The sequence below is a fragment of the Filicampus tigris genome, chromosome 1 (assembly GCF_054856515.1).
Source record: "Filicampus tigris isolate MCC_2025a chromosome 1, RoL_Ftig_1.0, whole genome shotgun sequence".
Taxonomy (NCBI): domain Eukaryota; kingdom Metazoa; phylum Chordata; class Actinopteri; order Syngnathiformes; family Syngnathidae; genus Filicampus; species Filicampus tigris.
This window is the reverse complement of record NC_141217.1, coordinates 32147568-32165518: the sequence shown is the minus strand read 5'-3', so window position 1 is coordinate 32165518 and position 17951 is coordinate 32147568. Positions and strand designations below refer to the sequence as shown.

At 42.4% G+C, this 17951-nt stretch overlaps 1 protein-coding gene across 1 annotated transcript; it reads left to right on the top strand.

Moving 5' to 3' along the window:
- The first annotated feature begins 470 nt into the window (after window positions 1-470).
- On the top strand, window positions 471-14544 carry ccm2l (CCM2 like scaffold protein). Its single transcript, XM_086033143.1, has 11 exons — window positions 471-666; window positions 1258-1425; window positions 2704-2787; window positions 2992-3175; window positions 5303-5883; window positions 6986-7115; window positions 8727-8790; window positions 8908-9064; window positions 10275-10413; window positions 10884-11031; window positions 12668-14544. The coding sequence occupies exons 1-11, from the start codon at window positions 637-639 to the stop codon at window positions 12798-12800; spliced, it is 1818 nt and encodes a 605-aa protein (XP_085889269.1). The 5' UTR covers window positions 471-636; the 3' UTR covers window positions 12801-14544.
- The last annotated feature ends 3407 nt before the right edge of the window (window positions 14545-17951 follow it).

The following is a 17951-nucleotide window of genomic DNA, read 5'->3' as shown; positions in this document are numbered from 1 at the left end:
CAGCGACCTCTGTCGGCTGTTTGTCAGATTGCAGGAGGGTGCCCTGTCTACGGTGGCCCTGAAGTGCAAACCACAATTGGCATTCATCGAGGCCTTCCCAGAGCAAGAGGAACTCTGACAAAATTGCATTTGACGGACGCACTCCAGTAACAACAATAATAATAACAATAATAATAACAGTCGTAATAAAAAAAAGAAGGACCTTGCGACTCAAGTTCTGATCTGATCAGGACGATTAAGACATGGTAGTATAACAACATGGCAATTTTCCCCTCCAGGTTTATTGATGGAGCGTGTGTGTGTGTGTGTGTGTGTGTGGGGGGGGGGGGGGTGTGGGGTGTGTGTGGGTGTGTGTGTGTGTGTGTCAGTTCAGTGATACTGGCTCTTATCAGCCTGTGGTGGAGTTTCCTCCTGGACAGGAAGTGGCCTTCCTTTGCTTCCTGCCGTCCCCTCTCGTGTGTGTTTGTGTGTGTGTGTGCGTATGTGCCAACAATATGGTGACAAACAATCAGTGTAGAGAGGCGAAGAACAAGGATACGTCGAGGTAACGATGGAAGAAAAACTAGAGCAAATTTGAGCAAATGCAAATTTGTCAGACTGGTTTAGAAAAGTGTGATGGAAAGTGGCTGAGCTACAATGGATTATGAACCTAAGAAATCCAAAAAGGTAAATTCCTATTTCTTTGTCATTCCTTACATTAGCTCCAGGAGGATTTTTGTCATGTGTTTGTATTTTATTCTACATGCTACACATGATGTCTAACAGATATTTTGGAAATAATCTCATAGGAAAAAAACTGCCAAATTTAAAACAATTAAAAATGGTTCTAGATTGCAGCAGATATCTTTGACATCTTCACTTCCTACCACACACTAGAAATGTGGTCAGAAGTAATCTCATGAAATGTTTCAAATCCAGTCCATGTCGTGCAGTAAAGTTCTCTGAGAAAAGGAAAGAAAATGTTGCCGTAAATTGTCCGTCTTCCTGTCAACTCAAAGACACATTAGCAGCCCCAAATCGTGGTTTTTGTGTGAAATCACCAGCATATTTGTGAGTTATTTGTTACACAACTAAAAAAATCTGACATCTTACTACTTCTAAACTAATCTTTCAACTAAAACCAACTAAAAAGTTTTTAAATGGATCAATTTTTAATTCCTTTACTGTCCCAGTCTTGACAGGAGTTCTTTTAAATCCTTCATTTATAGTATAACCCCCACTCCAATATTTTCCTGTACATGTGGTGTGCTTGCCAAGGGTTTGGTGTCTCCCATTAAGCGTCTGGTGTGGTCCAAAGCCAGTCGCAGGCCGGCGGAGCGAGGTAGTATTTACCGGCGTCCCCTGCACACCGTCCCACTCTACCCTCCCGACTTCCTCATCCACCCTGAAAGACTCATCTTCGACTACGTGGAGAAGGAGGTCAAGGTATAGGAGTGTCCGCACAATCAAATCCAACACACAACAATATTGACCAACCTGCATTCGGTCAACACATGAGGGGAAAGATCACCAAAAGGCACAACCACAAAAAGTGAATACACAAATTAATTGCCTTTAAGTGGAAGAGCAGTCCGACTACTCTGCCTGTCAGATCGCTTTCATTCTTTATTTGAACCAAATCATTTTTGGACCACTAAGGTGGAATTGGACTCTCTTTTATTGCGGCCTTCTCTTAATGCTGTTGAGTTTATTAAATTTTTATTATCTTTTTATTTCCGTAGCCATTTCTCTTGTATTTTACCATGTTTGCATTAACTGCTCTGTAGTTTTATGTCGCACGCACGGACATGAATAATTTCAAGCATGCGGGTTTTTTTGAAAAAGTGTCCCTTTACTTCTGCAACACACACACAACACATCAGCGACAGTTACAGCGAGACATAACGCAATGAGCTGCACACTGTCTACTAACTCGAAGCATGAAACTTCACGATCTCCGGTCACCTGCTAACACGTCGCTTGCTGTACCAACTCAAAATATCCACATGTAATACGGTATGCAATATTGTACACTATCCAAAAATAACATTAAAATCAGCGGCAACAAGTCACGCAAATGGCCACAGTACTCATCAGCTAAATAACATGCGTCACGATTTCGTACTTTTCCTCGATTACAAATGTGCTCAAAACCTACATTCTTCGCAATAATCACAATAGTGAGGGATACTTGGACCTAACAACCAACAGTATTGCCACTTATTATCAGCATTTTGGCATTTTCACTCACCTGCAACACACAGCACATCAGCGACAGTTACAGCGTGACATAACGCAATGAGGTGCACAGTGTCTACTGACTTCCGGGTCAAAGGACCCCCATAGCTTCGCTCAGGTGCCTTATAACTTTACAAATCTCATTTAGTTAGGCACTGATAAAATACTGTAGTACAGTACTTGCACACAAACATGTTGAACATTCTTGTACCAAAATAATAATTAAAAAATAATGTATATGGGTGAGGAGCATGGATGTCATTAACTTATTTACCCAACATTGTTCAAAAACAACTACTATCGGTCCCACATTTATTTTGTTCATTTACCGTTTTTATTGTCAAGTAACATGTAGGTTTGTTTGAAAAGGTGCTGTACAAATCAAGTTATTATTCTGCTGATCTCTAATGTGCTGTGGAACAGTGGTTGGGAAATATTGTGCGGCATAATTCTTCAATCTTCTGATTACATGACCTTTCTCATCAGTTCCTGGGTCACCTGACCTGGGTGCCGGTTTCTCTGAACCCATCCAGTCGAGATGAACTGCTGCAACTGCTGGACACAGCCAGGGTCAGTAGTCAAACTCATCATTTAGCAGTCATCTGAATCCACAAGTGTCCCAGAAATAGTTTCCCACTTATATAAACAAAAGTTGGGAGAATTGCTAATAACTTCATAAAGTTGAGTATGTGAGAATTCTACTTAAGTACACTAAGAAAGGAAATTTTGTGAATGGTGGCAACATGGTGATGACGGAGTTGTGTTGGTGAGCAGCAGCTGAGAGTTCTGCCGTCGAAGACCAGCGTGGAGCAGGACTGTATCTTGAGTCTGTCCGCTCGCTGCCTGCTGCTGACGTGGAGGGACAACGAGAAGCTGCTGATGAGGATTCCCACGCACGAGGTCGCCGCCGCATCCTACCTGAGAGATGACGCGCTGCACCTGCTGGTCCTCAAGACAGGTGATCTCATGATTGGTGATCATGAGCCAGTGCTCCTTCCGCATTTGGACTGTGCCCAATTGGAGCGCCAACATTTGTCCAAAATTTTTAACATAGTCTAATTTAACTGAACCTTACATAAGCATGAGCTAGGAGAAAAGAATGAGTAAAAGAAGAGAGATTGTCCAAAATATGAGATCATTTCACAATTTAAGGGGACAAAGTGCAATGTCCTTGTACACATCCATCCATCCATTATCTGTACCGCTTCTCCTCACAAGGGTCGCGGGGCGTGCTGGAGCCTATCCCAGCTGTCTTTGGGCAGTAGGCGGGGGACACCCTGAACTGGTTGCCAGCCAATCGCAGGGCACACAGAGACAAACATCCGCACTCACAATCACACCTAGGGGCAATTTAGACAGTCCAATCAACTTACCATGCATGTTTTTGGAATGTGGGAGGAAACCGGAGTGCCCGGAGAAAACCCACGCAGGCACGGGGAGAACATGCAAACTCCACACAGGGAGGCCGGAGCCGGGATCGAACCCGCGACCTCTGAACTGTGAGGCGGACGTGCTAACCAGTCGACCACCGTGCCGCCTCCTTGTACACATTGATAGCTAATTTAATATAGCTTAGCACCGCTACATACAACCAATTGTCATCCCTCCACCACTTCAAGGATAAAACCATAACAAGCAGGGCAAACTTGACAGGCTGGTATTGCCGGGAATGCCTGACCAGATTTCTAAACTTTCCCCAAATTTGCCACATCAGTCATGGTATGGATAAGAAAGCTATTTGGCCATAGCTAAACAGGTTGGTGGCAACGAGACCTGGCTGGCAGTATGTATAAGGGCAGAACAAAACTTGGGAGTGGTCCATAGTGTGAGGGGAAGCATATGTAACTCATTTCCCCAGCATCACACAGTCCATTTATTTTGTCCTGGTCTTCCTCATTTGGTGTGCGCTGCGTCCTGTTTTGTCACAGTTCTCGCGGCAAGCTAGTCTGTATGGTAGCCGTTTTGTAGCCTTCAATCACGGCATGACTGGCAAGTTGCGTTCTATGACGATATGACATGGCACAGGCGGTCTGGGAGGAGGTGTTAAGTTGTGCCCACCAGGGGAGCTTCATTCAAGCCCGTTTCAATGACAAAAATGAGCTCGAAAGCTGCTTGGCGTCCACGTTTCGTCCGTAGAAAGCCTTGACAGGGTGTGAGAAACATGAGGGACTCCACTAGAACAGGAATGGGAACATGTGGCATCCCAGGTGAACTGCGGGTTCAACCGTCATTGTGACTCAGCAGAACCTCACCCCATGGCCCGCCACGGGTAGACTATGAATACTGGGAATTAACAGCCAATATCCCACGGCGTGCGACATTTCCTTCGAACGTGGCCGATTTGGGGGCCTGGGATGACCAGAGGTCCCGATTTAACCAGTACAGTCCTGGTTTTGAGCCTTGTGTCCTGAGTCCCAGCGGATTTTGCCAGCCCCATTGTTTTGTCCCACTTTTACGCAGGTCCTGTCCCATCCTCCCGTTTGTTTTTTAGTCCAGTCAGCAAGCTAATTGTTTGGGCCATGAGTATGTCAATCACAGTTGTACAAGCGATTGACCAATCAAAAAGGAATTTAACTGATACATTTACATTCACGTTTACGTTCTCATTCTTATCCACGTTTAATTGTTAGCAGGCGTGTTTTCGTCATACTGGAACTAGAACTACTTCCTGCTTCCGTGTCTAAGAATCATGGATCAAATGTAGTCTTACTGAGCTTTCCTGCCGGGATTTTTTTCAATGTTACAATGTGGGACCGGGTGAGGTAAAGGGCACAGCCAGCTTCCAATAGGTGCCGGCACCAAGCAAAAAAGGTTGGATAATGGTGAGTGTATTGACTTGGTTAGCACTGTTAAACTGTCAACCAAGATACCATTTAGCATTAGCTAATGTAATAACACAACGACCAGGTATCAGATTGATAGCGATTAAATTTGTTAGAAATAGTTCCTGGTATGACTTTATTGTGTATTTGATTTTCAGCGAAATTGTAATGTCTTGGTTTTTAATTTTGAAGATCTGGTCACCCTAGGCCGCCAGAATTTGAAAGGGTAAGGATGAGCGGTGTGATGCATACGTGTCATTTAGGTCTAAACGTGGACACCGTGGTCGCTGGGGACAACAGCCTGGACCGAAAGAAGCCGGCGGGCATCGATGGCCGACGTCAAACCGTGAGTTGCAACGCCGACCCGCGACCTTCCGGCGGTACGATGGAGCGACGGCACACCATTTGCGGAGTGGACTGGAGGCCATCGCTGTCCAGGAGCAGCCACGACAAGAACCAGAACGTGGACCGAGGAGGAGGAAGCGCCGGTGGTGGGAGTTTGGAAAGGAAACGAGCAGGGGGGAGCTGGGAGAGGAGACCAGCTACGCGTAAGACGGGAGGCAGCTGGGAGAGCCGACGGCCGAGGCCGGCGAGCGGGTTGGCGCCTGGAGGGGGAGGAAGCTGGGAGAGGCGGCATGGAGGCGGAGGAGGAGGAAGCTGGGAGCGGCGAGGAGGAGGAGGCGGTGGCGGTGCGGGAAGCTGGGAGCGGCGGCAGGCCTGCACGGGGAGCTGGGAGAGGGGCAAGAGCTACGGAAGCTGGGAGAGGAGGAACCACAATCCGCTGGAGCCCACCCCGTGCCCCGACGCTTACTGCAACCTCGTCATCCTGGCTGTGGACAACCGGGTGGGTGACCGCTCGTCTCTCGCACCAATTGTTCGTCTTGCGAACGCCGGAAACGTAATCGTTGATGGGGGAGGGGAGTGGGGGTAAATTCCAGAGAGATCCATTTGGAATGTATGTCACACTTTAAATGTTAAATTGACTTGCGTATGGATCCGTAAGTTATAGTCTGATTATACGTAGTGACGTGCGCGGCTCATCTAATGGCTTTGATGGAACGTGTGTAATTGCCTTTTTGTGTTTAATAAATACAATAAAAGTAATTGAAATGCGAGTGAGCCAGCTGTTGTGTAAGCGTTGCCTAGCAACACTTCCTGCCGCGCAAGCGTGACACTTCCATGGATTTCACGAACAGTGTTCTGAGATTCCCTCCTCCCCACTTTGCGCACAATTTCGATAAGTGTTTTCGTGGGAATTTTGTAACTTTTTGTCTTATGTCGTATGTTCGGTTACTCTTTTCGTTTTTATTGAGTCTTAACTTTTTAATTGTCTCAAAAATAAATTTATCATGTGTTTTCCATCATGGCTTTTAAGCATTATGTGTGTGTGCGTATACCACACTCAATTGTCTCATTCAATTGTCAGGACGTCCTACCCTCTTGCTCCTAAGTAATTTCATAAGGGATTTTTAAAGTTTACCTGTATGCATCTTAACAAAACAAGCTGAAAGTGCACTGTAGTATTTTGGCTGTCAAAATAGCCTCCTGTAGGAAGTTTTGCACGTGTAGGCCTTTTTGGCTGAACATCGTCAAACGAAAACAAATGATTCAAAATGTAACTCACCATTGCCACCATTACTGTACACTGACTGCAGTTGTTGTGAACTCCAAGCCACCAGCACGAGTCTGCAGCCGTCACCAGCGGAGCACGGAAGCAGTTGATTGAATCAACGCCATGCCAAACATACCTTTTTAGAATTAGGGACAAAAAGTTCAACCTTGTTTTTATAAAATATGCAAAAATGTTCATTCTATCCAAACATATCGCAAAATCAGAGGAACAATCTTTTTGCATCCATCTCATTTCATTTCATTTTTTTTTATCAGGCAACTCCACAATTTAGGGGCCACAATGACCTTTCCTTTTGAATCTTTTGTGCATTTAGGATGCCGCAGAAGAGTACTGTTCACTGATCTGCCAGATGTTCCAAATCATTTACGGCCATCAGACCATTGAGTGCGTAGACCGAGCAGGATTTCACCACACTATGCCGGACCGCTACTGGCTGCAGAGAAGTGAGTGGAACAATGTATCCCTGGATTAAGAAACATAAAAACACATCGGTGGATGATTGGCTCAGATAAATGGTGGTGTTTAACTTCCTCACACACAGGGGGAAGTTCCAGTGCACACCCACTAAACTTACCAGTGGTTCAAAGTTTTGGGTAAAATTCCTGTTTTCTGAGTTTGGTCATGTGACATTTGAAAAAATGAGCCATGATTGGCCATTACCTGAGCGCTGAGCAACTGTGATGTAATTTTCAGTCAGCAGCAAGTGGCAAAATGGCCGCACCATGAGATGAAGAAAAATGGGTGGATTTTGATGCTTAATTCATATTCCACAAATGCAATATTAATCAGAATACTCTGTTTAGACTAATGGCGCCGCATAGAACATATTATTGTAAAGAACATTTTTGGACATGACATCCTATTTAAGATGGAGAATTTGGGGAAATGCACCCCCTCATCCAAAAATGTTCAATGAAAACAGCAGGTCTGCCTCTGTAAAATTCTCCTTCACCATGCAAATAAAAAAGCATCGTTGTCTTCCAAACTTCTCAATCTGAGCCTCTACATTTTTGTTAAAAAGGGCGATAAGAATCATCAATAAAGTAGGCTTTCACGATCACACTCATTTACTTTTCTTGCGGTCAAAACTATTCAAATTTGTGGATATAGTAAAATTTCAAACAGCACAATTTATGTATAAAGTAAAATATGATATAATACCACAAAACATTCAAAAAATGAGAGAGAGAGAGAAGGGGGGTATAAATTAAGAGGGAAATACAATTTAAAAATTAACGTCATTCGCACCAATACAAAATGATTCTGTATTTCATTTTGTGGGGTGAAATTATGGAACAGTCTAGGTGAGGGATTAAAACAATGTACAAACATAAATCAATTTAAAAGGAAATATAAATGTTATATATTTATGGAATACAGAGGTAACGGGAGTGGGAGAGAGTCCCTTAGATAACTATGTTTACTATAGTTTGGTTTGTGTGTTTTGTTATTGTTGACTGATGGGTTTTGGACCTTGTATATTTGGAATTATAATGATGTATATACCTGATAAGTATTTATAAATTTAGTGGTTCATTATTATTATTATTATAACTATTTTTATTATCTTTAGTATTATTTTTTACCATAGATGAAGAATAGAATTCATTAAGAAAAAATAGAGAAGGGGCGGGATTTAATAAGTCTAAGACTTCTTCCCAAACCCTTTTGAGCAAGGAAGACTTTTGTTAGATGTGCTAATTTTTTATTGTTGTTGTTGTTGTTTTTTTTAATACTCATTATTGTAATTATTGTTTCTTTTTTTTCTCTCTTCAAATAAATTATATTCAATAAATTATTATATTCAATTATCCCTTGTAGACAATTGGGTTTTCGTTTTCAAGTGTACGTGCTTGAAATCGGCCTGTTGTAGTCGTGATTGTGCTGAGGTATATTTTCCCTAACTATATTTGAATTCCCTATTAAGACCAAGCTTCAATTTTGTAAATTCCTGCCCTAAACCGCTGGTAATTCCCATTGAACGTTTCCATCTTTAGAAATTCCCGGAAATTCTCAACTCTATTTGTAACTTTAACTTTTTGCATATGTGACAGGTGACAGCTGCCTGACGGACGCATCGTACAGTTATGATCCAGAGTTCAGCTGCTGCAGCTCATAGTCAGTTTCATTTTGTGGACACACAATGTCAGCAATCGATTTGTGGACTGTTTTTCTGCTTTGTTAATACCCGATGATTCAAGATGCTCTCACTTTCTTGGGTTTCTCGTCTCTTAGTGACGGATCCCAGGATGCGTTTGAGCTCTACTACAGCGAGACGTATAGCGAGAGTTCATCGCTTTCGCTCCAGGACTCCCATCGTGGCCTGACTTCGGCCAACGACGCGGGAGAGAGCAACCCCACCCTCGCACTCATGCAGGAGTACATGATCACGGTGGGGGGCTGTTTTCCCATGCCTTGTGCCAAATATATATTGCATATCCTTCCATCGGTAACAGTAAAGACACTTTTTAAAAAAAATTAATTGAGCATTTCTCTTTTTCCCAATTGGATTTATATGCGCCAGTGTCCATGCTGAGTCAGCCTTGCTTGAAGTCCTATTTTCAAAAAAGTGATTGATGATTTCACATTTTAGCCCATTGTAGTTAAGACAATCCTGAAATAAATGAATAATAACTAATTTGATTTCATGGCAGTCCAATGCAAATGTCATCTGAACTACAAGATTTGTTCAACTTGTATTGGAAAATCAGAAACAATGACAAATTTTATTTATGAAGAACAACTTTATTCAATATTCAAACAAAATCAGCAGCTAACTTAAAAACCAAACTATACCAATTGGTGTCAACATTTTATAGCATTTATCCTTTCAGCAACTAGCAAAGTAAGTTATCTACATGAATTAGAAATACAGTATATCATTCAAAGAACACCTATCCTTTAACATTTAAAGCGGAAATCAACCCAAACATATTTTTATAAAGAATATGACTTTAACCAACTGCGAATGGCAGGCCACTGAAATGCACTTTTTGCTGAATGGTAAAGATGAAAGTGCATCACAAATTTCCATGTCTTGCCCTTCAAACTCTGCTGAAACAAATGCATAATTGTTCCCAACTACTCATGAAAGCCATGACACTGTCTTCATATAATCGTAATAACGGTCAAGACATGCAACTGTTCTAACACGTTCACAAATTCATACTTATCTCAGAAATAACACAATCTGTTTTCTGTCTGCTATTGTGTGAATGCAATTCCCTCTGGTGTATTGCAACAACATAATGAGGCCCCCTCTGGTGGCATTAACGTTAAAGACAACTTGAGTGAAAAAGATGGACCAAACTTCATTAAAAATGAGAAAATATTCCATTTAAAAACATTTATTTTGTTCAAAACATTACGATTTGAACAATAACAAATGCCAATAAACAAAACACTCATATCGGTTTCTTGTCTCAATTTTGAGAAAAATTCTGTGTGATTTTGTGTGTGTCTTTACTGTTATTGATCAAATAATATGACAACGCCCCACATGTATGCAGACATTTTTCCCATTCACATATGCAAATGAAACTCTCCTACTGTGTGTGTGTACGTTTGTGTGTTTTTGTTTGTATGTGTATGTGTGCGTGTAGCTGAGGAACAAGCTGAGTGCTGTGGAGTTGCAACACTTTGCAGCCTATTTGCGAGAATACAGGTTGGGCTCTGACATTGGACACTTCTGCTCTGAGCTGCTGCAGCTGTATGGAGACAACCGCAAGTTTCTGCTGCTGGGTGAGAAGCTGACACTTAGAAACACCACAAGAGCACGCGCACGAGCAAAACCATACTTTGAAACCCTAACACTAGTATAAAACCCCAATTTGAAACCCTAGCCCTTTGAAACCCTAACCCTGGTTGAAAACCCTCCTTAGCAACCTTAACCCAAGTTTAAAACCCTACTTTGGAAAGCCAACTCTAGTTTATAACCCTAATTTGTAACCCTAATGGATGAAACCTTTCCCCAAGTTGATGTCCTTCAATCCCAGCCAAATGCCCCTTCAACACTTCTCTTCATCTACAATCGGCCACAGACATGCCTCGAAAAGTGTTGGTCGCCCTGCGGTGCTGTGGATGTTCCCTCCACAGGTGGATGCCCGGGACCACCGGCCCGTTGGCCCCGCCCTCCGCACGCCCCTGCAAGATTGAGAAAACAGTCAAATGAAGCAAGTGTGGCCCTTTAACAGAACTCGTTTGACTTGCAGGTATGCGGCCGTTTATTCCGGACAAGGACGTGGGCGTGTTTGAAAGCTTCCTCGAAAGTATTGGAATCCGCGAGGGTGGGATTTTGACCGACAGCTTCGGACGCATCAAGCGCAGCATGAGCAACACGTCGGCCACCGCCATGAGAGGGTACGAGAGTAACGCAGCCTTCACAGTTCACAGGTCAACATAAAGCTAGCTATAATTTTTATCCTCGCCTAAGGGCAGAAAATACAATTTGTAGTTTGTCACGTGGAAAGTCATCGGTGTTGTCTAGTGGGAGCTTAGTGCGTCAATCCAAACATTTTTTTTTTCAAAAATATGTTCTATGCATGCCCACTAGTTGAAACAATACAATAATGATTCATATGAATTATAAGTTAAGCAGCAAAATCCACCCGTTTAGCCATCTCAGGGGGCGGCCATTTTGTCACTTCTGCTGACTGAAAATGACATCACAGACCCTCAGGGCTCAGATAACGACCAATCACGGATCACCTGTTTTCTGAAGCTGAGCTATGAGCTATAAGCTGAGCCCCCAGAGATGGCTAAAAACCGTTGAATTTCTTGCTTAACGCATATTCTAGAAACACAATTTTAATCAGAATGCTGTGTTTCAATAGTGGGCCTGCATAGAGTATATTCTTGAAAAAATATGTTTGAGTTGACTTCCGCTTTAAGGCATTGGTGAAGGTTTTTTTTTATATTCTTTCTCATAGTATTTTTATATTACATATTCATCAAAAGTTTACACAGACCTCAGAAAGGTCATTGAGACATTTTTAGTTAGTTGCACATCGAGAAAAAAATCTTACATAGTCGCAGTTTGGCATTTGCATATTCCCATACTTGCAGATTATTTATGGACACCTATAGATATTGTTATGAGCAACACGACAAGTGGCAGCCATGTTTGGGAAAGTTTCTTAAAAAATAAAAACAAAAAATAAAAACATGACCCTTGCACTAAAAATTCCTCAAATCCTCCAGAACAAAAAACAACCGCTAACTGACAAACACAACCTCTCCAACTGCTGATACTGCTCTTTTTCTGTACTGAAGGGAACTTTTTAGGGCAAGTGACACCCTTTGAAAGGTCACAGCCATTTTGAAGCATTGACTTTTCAAATCCCCGAATGCATCATGTGACATGAATGTGATTCTGCTGTACTTGAGCATGCTTTAAGATGTATTATGACACCCCAATTGGAGTTAACTATAAAACTAAACGCAACAAAAAGAATTACACACATTGCACATTTCAATACAAGAAATTATTCATTTTAAAAACATCGCCAGTGCTAATGTCTAAGTCAAATCTCATTGACATGCTAAAGGGAAATTAGCATCGAATTCTGGGAGTGATATTCCTTAAAATAACCAATATTCACACACAAACGCTGTAGGAAAAGATACAGACAGGTAATATAACAATACTAAAAGCCACATATTCTTCCCACTCTGTGAAAAAAAAGATTTATATCAATAGGTCAATTGCAACTTTCTTCTACTCTTCTTTTCATTGTATGTATGTAATTCATGCATGCAAGGTGCCACACTGCCCCAAAGAGGCCAACTCCCGCACTGCAGGGTTCGTCGACATTTATTTTTGTTTTATTGCTAATATTTTAGTATATTCTTATTTTACTTTGCTACTAATTCATTTTCTAATTGTTCGCTCAAGTTACATTTAAAGTTGAGTTTGCAATGATTAAATGTATTTTTATTGTCGTGCGGAGATTCCTGCGCAGACTGCGTCAAGATAAGTTGCTTGTTTTCCCAGCAGATACGACAGCTGCTCTCTGACGTCGGGATCTCAGGAGTTCAACCGCCGCATCAGCGACATCACGCACGACATCCAAGCCCTCGGCTTCGGGGACACACACGGCGATATTGAGGAGGAGGACTACTACCTGTGATTCAAGTGGATTCCTCAACCTCAATCGTCCAAAGTCATCAAGTAGCTTCATTTACAGTGGACCAGTGTTTTCAACACCAGCATGTCTTCCTGACCCATTCTGCGGTCTGAGTTTCCAATGCTGGCTACGGCCTTCTGGGTAGAGTTTGCACATTCGCCGGAGTGTCTGGAGAAAAGCCACGTAAGCCCGGGTCCTCATACTCGGGCTTCCTCCCACATGTCCAAAAACACGTCGCGCTTAATTGACTCTCAATTCCACAAATTTTTGCAATGCAACCGCGGTCTGAACCTCCAGGTCGCGTACATCTGACATTGACCAAAATGCGCTCCGTGCGGACGGAGGGATCAGTTCTGACAGCGACTCAGCAATTTTTTTGAGTAACAGTATTGACTTTATATTTGACTTTAATTTAATCCCACTTGAAACACGAAGCATAAAGTGGACATTTATGGTGATAGTAGTAATTCAGCCACGGCTCGGTCAGCTCATTTTTTACGCGTGGGTATAACGTGACGTCATCTTTAGTGACGTCTCCATGAAATGAGATTGAAAAAGCCTCACCTCATCACCTCATTTCCCCCAAATACTGTATTTCTACCTCTGACCGAATCGCTCCACTGTCGAAATGCCCCGACACGCTGCACCACATGTACTTCCGTAAACACCACGTCGTGAGTGACGTCGACCATCTCTTATTCTGCGTATGCGGGTCGCTTTAGGGGCGCAACTACGTTCACACAAGAAAAGAGACCGAGGTTGCATTTGTAATGTAATACGAACGCTTACAGACACAAAAAATGATTTTTCTTAAAAAGATGTCACCTTACAGTCTTGCGTAAAGATTAAAATAATTCCCAGCCCTGATTTTCAGACGCTGAATGTGCGCAAAGGTTCAGCAGAGGTCCCATTGACCAGGTCAAATAAATATTCAGGCAGTTTCCAAATATTTATTTTCATTGTTCAGTGAAATTGTGCTCTTTTTTTCCACTGTATTTTTTAAATTCTGGCTTTTTTTTTTTTGCTAGATGGATCATTCAAGTTCAGCTTTTTAATTCATTTGAAAGAGACCTTCAAGTCTGCACTTTTTTTGTAAGAATTCAAAATTTTCTGAAACATGGATGGACTGCATGGATTCCATTAGCAGCGCACTATTTTACAAGTGCAATATACACATCATTTTACATGTCAGAAAGAGTTTGCTTTTCTGTGGAAAATGGGTCAAATTGGCTCTTTGAGTGTGAAAGGATGCGGACCCCATGGTCTACAGCAAATTTGCTCTTCAAGCAACTTTTCTGATTGGGAAAGTTGATGACAAGCTGCTTATATAGAGAGCTGTCCTGTGCCAGCGGTTCTTTGATGCCCATCCAATCAATCAATCGCGCGCGAATTAAAGTTTAGTCGGACTTGCTGACGGACGGCCGTTTAAAAATAGAGGTGGACTGGCCTATAGATGGGTACTATTTTTTTCCCCCCCAGGAAAAAAGTGCTAATCACTTGGTCATCGCGCCAGCCTATTATTTTTTAAATTCATGTTTATTTTTTTTCCACTCCATTGCATATAAATGGCTTTGTGAAACTTACAGCACCGCTAGTCACCAGGTAGTGTACTAAATTCCGCTTAATCTTGTATTTACCAAGAACACCTTTCTGTGGCAGCACGAAATAAGGATAGAAATGTTCTGAAAAAAGATGAAAGTAATGCTTGTGATGAAAAAAATATAACTGTGTCTATGTGTTTCTTTAATTGTTTACGCTCCATTGTGAACCACCACAATGTAGGCCACACTTCACAACGTTCCCATGGTGCATTGCTTCCCCACCACCGGCCCTGTGACCTCTGCCAGCCTCACTGAATATCAGCCACAGTTGTGATGTAATAGACCAACGAGTTTTTTTCTTTCCTCTTCCAGGCACAGGAATACTGGTGTTCAGTGTACTTGTTGTGTTTGCGTGCCATTGTGTCAGTAGACCGATGGCATGTACATCAGTTCAGAGCACTGGCATTGATCTTTGTAATCACCCCTGTGCTGGTATTAGCACAAACAGCCCTGGGTGTGCAAGTGCAACAAGAATATGAAAGTCGAATATGGTGAACAGTCTCCAATTGTCAGGCTGTGCTCTCCAGCCGATCCGTCTTCACATCTTGGGACATCCTCACGAACAAAAAATTGTTCTTAAAACTTAAAACTAAACTAAAAAGGGTGAGGTCACGCTTGTCTTTGAATTAACACTCACTCATTCGTTTATAGCGGCCCGGGCATTTCCCATGATGCGTTCAACTATTCATCTATTTTTGATTTACATTTGTAGCCGTGTTAAAATGTAGTCAAATTTGCTTACTGTTTACTGCCTCTAGCGCATTTCATACACAAGGTAACTAAATGTGCTTCACATAATTAAAAGTATTACATTTAAGCATTTTTTTTTAGCATTTTAGCATTCAGAAACAAAAGAACTAAACACATTTTAAAACAAAATAATAAAAAGTAGCTTTTTAAAATTACTAAAAGAACATACAGTGCAAGAAAAAGATTTTGGAAAATATATTTCAAAAATGTGTTAATGTTAATAGAAACAGCCTAAATATGGATGTTGCTACCATCTATGCTCTGCTACTGCATCTTGCTCCATTTACACAGAAACGGAGCTGATCTTTTTCTTTTTCGCTTTCGAAGTTTCCTTGTAAACACTGAATCGTTTCAAGTTCTGTAACGATGCGTCCGCATGCAGACGCTAAAAAGCTGTAGTTTATATGCCAGGCCAGAAGGTGGCGCTCTAACACTGCCACAAAGAGTTAAAAAAAATGAAGAATATATAATGGCGGCGAATGCGAAGTGAACAAGAAAGGAGTTTTTGCATGGACTGATGATGAGCTTGAACTTCAGCTTAGGAACTAAAATGACAATGCGCACTTATGGAAGCACGCCATTTGGGACCTGCTTTCAAATTTGATCATTTTCGTGCTCCCAAAAAGTGTGCATCTCTGTGCAGACTGGGCCCACCAAGCTCAAACCGATTGAGGCAGATGGCCGACCAGAGATAGAAAATCCAGGTCCAGAAAGTAAAAACCCTGAAACAGTTTGGCTTTAGCCACAGGTGCTTCTACTCTACCGCTAGACGAACTCAGTTGATTAGACGCACCTGTGGCTCAAGACAAACTGTGGCAGGGTTTTTACTTTCTGGACCTGAATTTCCCATCTCTGTGGCCCACCCAGCCTCTATGTGTGACATCACCGTAATGGGAGTCATATATTATATAACTGTCATTTGGAAGCCATCAGACCTTTTCATAACATTTATAAAGAACTGGCAGAAAGTGGCAGGTCAGTCTACCGCTGACCTGAAATGAAACTTGCAAGGTTGCACTGCCAAATATACCGTAAATGTTTTTTTTTATTAATTTTTTAGAATTGCAGTGGAAACTGTTGATGATGAGGAAAGATGTAATCGATTTTGCAAATTGTTGAACAGAGAAGATTGCAACATGCAGAAGCTACAGGTACTTGTAAAGGCACAGACTCAAACCAAACCTCCAACATCGGGTTTGCGAAGACATGTTCACACAACCACAGGTATGCAGAAAACGCTCGCACAGGTTTTCTTTGAGTCATTTAGCAAAACATAATGGATCGCCTGCTCGTAGACGACAAAGTGCTATCCAATTATCAATTTGAGCAATCAAATGAGCACATCCGTGCCATAAATCCGAAATTCACCTTTAAATTTAAATTAAATTGAACTTACTCTGAAATTCCACCACGTCTATTTTTGCCTGTGAAATGTAAATTCAGGCCAGCATGAGCAATTTACTGTATAGCACACGCAACATCTCTTTGACTGACACTTCACACATTCAAACTAAGGCGGTAGAAAATAGGACTCAAATCATTATTCAAGCTGTTTAAAGTCTGCTTTCGCAATGGCTGTGCGGTTTGTGCCTGTGCCTGGCTCAAATGGAAGCGCTTGGCGATCGCGCCATCGTTTGCCACGCAGAAGTACGTGCGATGTCATGGTGAAAACGTCAATAAGGGCCAACTACAGAACAGGCAGGCCAAGGACTGTAGGTGCTGACCTGTGACCCTACTCTAGCCACCCTGGAGTTGGTGGCTGTGAGAAGCAAAAATCCATGTTGACATGACATTGTACAACTACGAATGAAATCCCCACTAGATTTGAACTGATTTCATCTTTGGATACTAACCAGCTGTCAGCCCATGAGAGATGGAAGGTCATTTGGAGTTCATTTGTTGACTTTCAGATGTGTGCGATCAGAGGGCGTGCCTGTGACCGCAAACACTAGTCCTGCGGGGATTACTGCACGATGCGCCCCCCCCCCCCCGCCGGCTATATTTAGCGGCCCAACAGCAACGGCGGAGCAGGTTTGCCCGTCGCCTGAGCCGCGGTGGTGTCAGAGTGGGGATCAGTGCGAGCAAATCCTCTGTGGTTTCATAACAGCAATGTGCTGACAGCCAATCAAAGCTGCTGTCGGACAGAGCCACGGTGACAATGCTAATGCCTCAGCATCCTGTCACCACAAACAAGACAAGCTTTGTCATCTTTTCAGCCCTGCTCAGAGGTAGTTAATTGCTCTCGTTTTGCCACTCTGAAGTAACCTGGCGCCAACTGCTTACAAATATTATGAAAAAGTCATGAACATGGTAGCAACCAAGGACCACATGACTATCCCGGGGGCCTGTTAGGTCATCCGTTTTGAGACATTGTGATTTCCAAGCAGTGTTGGAGAATTTGAACATTTTAAACAACTGCTGACATTTACTGAAATGAAGGATTGTGTATTGATTACAGATGGGTATCAAACTTTGACAAATAATGAACATAATCAGTGTTTTCACATGAAATCACTCATTAATAAATAATAACCTACAATTCAACTTCTAAAAAGCTGAGCAAATGTGTTGTTTCAGAAATGATAGTCCGTGCCATGAGTCACTTCCTAATAAGTGGCTCTCGGTTGAAAAAAGTTTCGAACTCCGTGCTATAAATGCAGTCAGTTGACAGCGCCTTTTTTTTCTTTTTTGTTTTGATAGCGTCACGTTCTCCCGGAAGGCAGCGTACGGCTACGTCATGACGCCGGAGAATTTTGATCCAATGGGAGCGCGGGAGGGCTTAAGCCGTCTCGCGCCGGGTAAA